Source organism: Triticum urartu, chromosome 5, assembly GCF_003073215.2.
Source record: "Triticum urartu cultivar G1812 chromosome 5, Tu2.1, whole genome shotgun sequence".
In the NCBI taxonomy this organism is placed as follows: domain Eukaryota; kingdom Viridiplantae; phylum Streptophyta; class Magnoliopsida; order Poales; family Poaceae; genus Triticum; species Triticum urartu.
In genome coordinates this window covers 141,038,028-141,042,236 of record NC_053026.1, presented here as the reverse complement: position 1 = coordinate 141,042,236, position 4,209 = coordinate 141,038,028, and the positions used below count along the sequence as shown (strand labels likewise).

Below are 4,209 nucleotides of genomic sequence, written 5' to 3'. Positions count from 1 at the left end.
GTTTCTGTCGCGGGGTTTACTTTCACTAACTGTAAAAATGGAGTTCTCTAGTCTTCACCATGCGGTCCAATGAATTTGACCATGTGGTACACTTCATTCCATCTGCAGTACCGTTGTCTCCGAGGACAAAAGAAGTAGTTCACTAGAAATGTGTGTAGCAGCTCATTACCCCTCTGTATGAAGTGCAGTTTGTTTCGCGTGTTTCAAAATTCAGTTGACTAAAATCAACAACTGCAGTGCGTTTGGTCCTCGGATGTGGTTCACTTTTGAGAGTGATGGTGTTCACTTGCGCCCAACATGAAAGTGCGATTTTTTAAAATGAAACAACAAGATAGCAATGAGGTTCACTTTGATATATGTCGCGGTTCATTTGCCCTCGTCTCTGTGGTCCACTCTCGTTCATAAAACAATGATAACAAAATCTCACAAAAAGTTCGTATGAGAAAATTTACGCCCGAAAAAACAAATCATGAAGTTCGCTTGACTGTCTGATACAGTGTGGTTTTCTGCCTGAAGTAGTGCGTTCTTCTATCGTTCATAAAAAAATGACAAAAAAAACTCACAAAAAGATCATCCGAGAAAATTTACGCCCGACAAAACAAAACATGAAGTTTGCTTGACTGTCTGATGCATTACGGCTTTCCGTCTGAAGTAGTGCATTCTTTTGTCGTTCATAAAAAAATGACAACAAAAACTCACAAGAAAGCTCATCTGAGAAAATTTATGCCCAATAAGACAACTCATGAAGTTTGCTTGACTGTCTGATGCAGTGCGGTTTTCTGACCGAAGCAGTCCGTTCTTCTATCTGATGCAGTACACACGTCGGTTTTGGTGTTGCAAAAAACAAAATATCCACATTTTAGTAATTTCAAAACTGCTCTTAAACCGTAAGGAATTAGAGAGTCTCTTCTACATGAAAAAGTTGCGCCTCATCGATACCTTTCCAACGATGTATCATTTGCATCATTCCGCCGAGCGGTTTGAAATTTTTTATGAAAAAACGGCCGTTGTCACTCGTCGTTCGCCGCACAATTTTCAAAATTGACTTAAAACCGTAAGGAATCTCAAAAACATTTCAACATATGAAAGTTGCGCCTCATCCATAGCTTTCCAACAGTGTATCACACGCCTCGTTTAGACAAACAGTTCAAAAACTAGGGCGAAAACAGTAACAAAAATTTGATTTTTTTTGAAAAACAGAGTTCCGCGATTTAGTAATTTGAAACTGCTCTTGAAACGTAACGAATTAGAGAAAATAATAGATATGAAAAAGATGCGCCTCGACGATATCTTTTCAACGGTGTATCACTTGCTCCATTCAGACGAGCGATTTAGGAAAAAACGCGAAAAACGCTCACTGCCACACGTCGTACGTCGCACCATTTTCAAAACTGCTCTTAAACCGTGAGGAATCTCGAAAAGTGTTCAACATGGCAAAGTATCGCCTAATTCATAGCTTTTCAATGGTATATTACATGTCTCGTTCCGATAAACGGTTAAAAAGCTAGAGCAAAAAAGGTATCGAAAAACAGAGCATGCAGTTTTTTGCGACGAGAAGTTCACTCGCATGAGTATTACAGCACACTTGGTTCAAACAATAACGTGCACTTACGTTGAGCGTGCAGTGTGGAAGTGTTATCGGAATAGTTATTCAACTAATATTAACAGAATAGACCGGCTGTATATATAAAGTAACACTATTATAATCCCGAGATCAGAATAATTATTTGGATCACGATCAGCCCTATACGGCCCGATGGGGATGTTCCCGAACTACAGAATCAAGATAAGAAGGAAAAAAGACCCCCACTCCCGCACCACCCACCTCCCCGATCCAATCGCAACACTCGCCCCAGCAGCGATACCGCGACCACCCCGCCCCCGGCCGACACCTCCGCCGCTGCCCCACCCCTGGCCAGCACCGCCACAGCAGCCCCACCCTCGTCCGGCACCTCCGTCGCCGCCCGCTCCCGTCCGACACCGCCGTGGCCGCCCCGCCCCCGGCCGTACCCCTGCTCCCAGCGGATCCGGTGGAGACGGCGCCACACCACCTCCCGGAGCACCTCGAGGGTCACCAGATCCCGCCGCCACCCCAAGATCCCGCCATCGCCGCCATCTGTCCTCACTGCAGCCGCCGTGGCCCCGGCCACCAACCGCGTCGCCACCGTGTCCTCCCTCCTGCTTCAACCGCAATAGTGGCCTCCCTTTCCTCTGCTTCCACGACGGCGGCGGCTCTTTGTCCCCGACCGACGCGACGGCTACCCCCATCCAACCAACCTGGTAAGATCCGTAGTAGATGCCCCCATCAACCCCGCAGGATCTGCTGCCGCCGGAGCCATGTGCGCCCTCCGCCTTGCCACAAGTTGGAGCCCCCGCTCCGGCGCGTGGCTGCCTGCAACAACTCCGGGAATGAAAAGAATCGCCATGTCACCGACCTCCGCATGGGGACCTATGCCGACGGGTACATGGGATGCTGCAGTTCAATGCAGCACCTCCACACCGTTCAACTCTTGTAGTTAGCTCGCTCAAAGCCGACAGGGAGCTCCTACTCAGACTCTCTACGTGCTGTAGCTTCTGGGCATGTGTTGATGCTGCCCTCTCAATCTCTCTCTCTCTCAATTTGGCATGATAAAAAATGTTTTTGTTACTCTTAACATTAGATGTAGAGAAGCTTAGGCAGAAGTCAATTTTTATGTTTTCTCAATGTGAATTAGGTGCACTCGCCGGTCCCTCACCAGCCTCCGCGACCAACCATCCACCGATCAATGGGGCGCCTCTAGGCATCTGCGCCACCTTCTGGAGCAATGCCCTTCTCTGCAAGCTGCAGTCACTGGTCTTGCCCTGCTCGAGGAGGAGTAGGAGGGCCGCACCTAGGCACCATGGTAAGACGATCCAGTATGCCAAACCCGAACTTCACTTTTTTCTTGGTATTCCTTCTCGTTCAACTGCTTCCATTATGAAACAAAGCATCTGATGTAGCTCTCCTCTACAGTTGTAGTCGAACATCATCCACAAATTGAAGTTCACTTGTTACCCGTGGTCCCAAATTCAACTACATTTTTCTGTCGATGTTTTCGATAGTGACACTAGTGCTCAAAAATTGTTTGTGCAAATGGCCTAGGAAAATCTGGTTTTGGTGGAGGTTACATTTTGCTCTAGAAAATAAATTTATATAATTAAACCTTCAACTAATTTGTAGGTGTTTCCACTTAACTCCAGATTTCATGGTTCACATACATTAGATAATTCTGTCGCGCAACATGCTAGCTGGAAAATGCTGCTACAAGGCATTAGATTTTAAAAATAAATCAGTTGTGGAAGTTCTCTCAACACACCACAAAAGGTCGTTCTTATTTGATTATTGGTTAAATCCTTTTACTGATTCAGGTTTTTTGAATCCATTTATGTAGTGCAACTCATAAACAAAGACAGTGAGGGAGTGGCAGCAACATTTCAGATGTAACTTCAGATAAAAAAGGCACTCGGCTGCAACTCCTTGTTCTACGCTCTCTAATGTCAAAGTGAGAACAGAATCACATGTTCCACTCTTGCTTTTAGCTTTTTTTGTTAGTCTTAAAGAAAATGATCTTAACAAAGAATCTCTGTGTGCGTGCGTGTGTGCTCGTGTTTGTGTGTGCGCTGGGTGTGCTGCTTGCGTGCTGAGATGTATGATGTGCAGAGTTTTTTAAGTTCATGTTGTGAACCAAACTAAACTAAGTTTGAACACAAAAGTTCAGATCACTGCTGCTTTGAATTTGCTCATGTACCAGAAATCTTGCTTCCCTGCTGTTGTACTATGTTAACTTATGTATTGTTTCTAAAGTACCTTTTGCCCGAAGTTCAGTAGTGTATTTGTGGGTGCCAAAAAGTCGGTATTGTGATACTTCGGTGCAGATTCATGGGTCCTTAAAAATGGCAAAAAAGGAGTTTTCTTCTCCAAAATGCATAACCTTCGTGGAGTGCTAATTCTTTTTGTGTGCTTCAATCGAGGGTTGTGTTTCAGGGAGAGAGACGGAGACATTGAGGCATGTTTCTTTTCTGTCTATGTACTTCATAGACTTTTTGTGAGAGAAAAAAGGTTACTAGCACATTCTTCTAAAATATACAACATGGTTTGGGTTTCAATGCTTTCTACACAAAATTATGCATTTGAGTCTCGCCGATGTAGCTCGCAACACATGCTACAAAAAGAACATGGGAATCAGGTGA

General features: G+C 45.0%; 1 protein-coding gene across 1 annotated transcript; it reads left to right on the top strand.

The window, feature by feature from the left end:
• The first annotated feature begins 1,567 nt into the window (after positions 1 to 1,567).
• LOC125506863 (proline-rich receptor-like protein kinase PERK10) lies at positions 1,568 to 3,741 on the top strand. Its single transcript, XM_048671568.1, has 4 exons — positions 1,568 to 1,571; positions 1,795 to 2,280; positions 2,715 to 2,882; positions 3,411 to 3,741. Exons 1-4 carry the CDS (start codon positions 1,568 to 1,570, stop codon positions 3,461 to 3,463), a joined length of 711 nt encoding a protein of 236 aa, XP_048527525.1. The 3' UTR covers positions 3,464 to 3,741.
• The last annotated feature ends 468 nt before the right edge of the window (positions 3,742 to 4,209 follow it).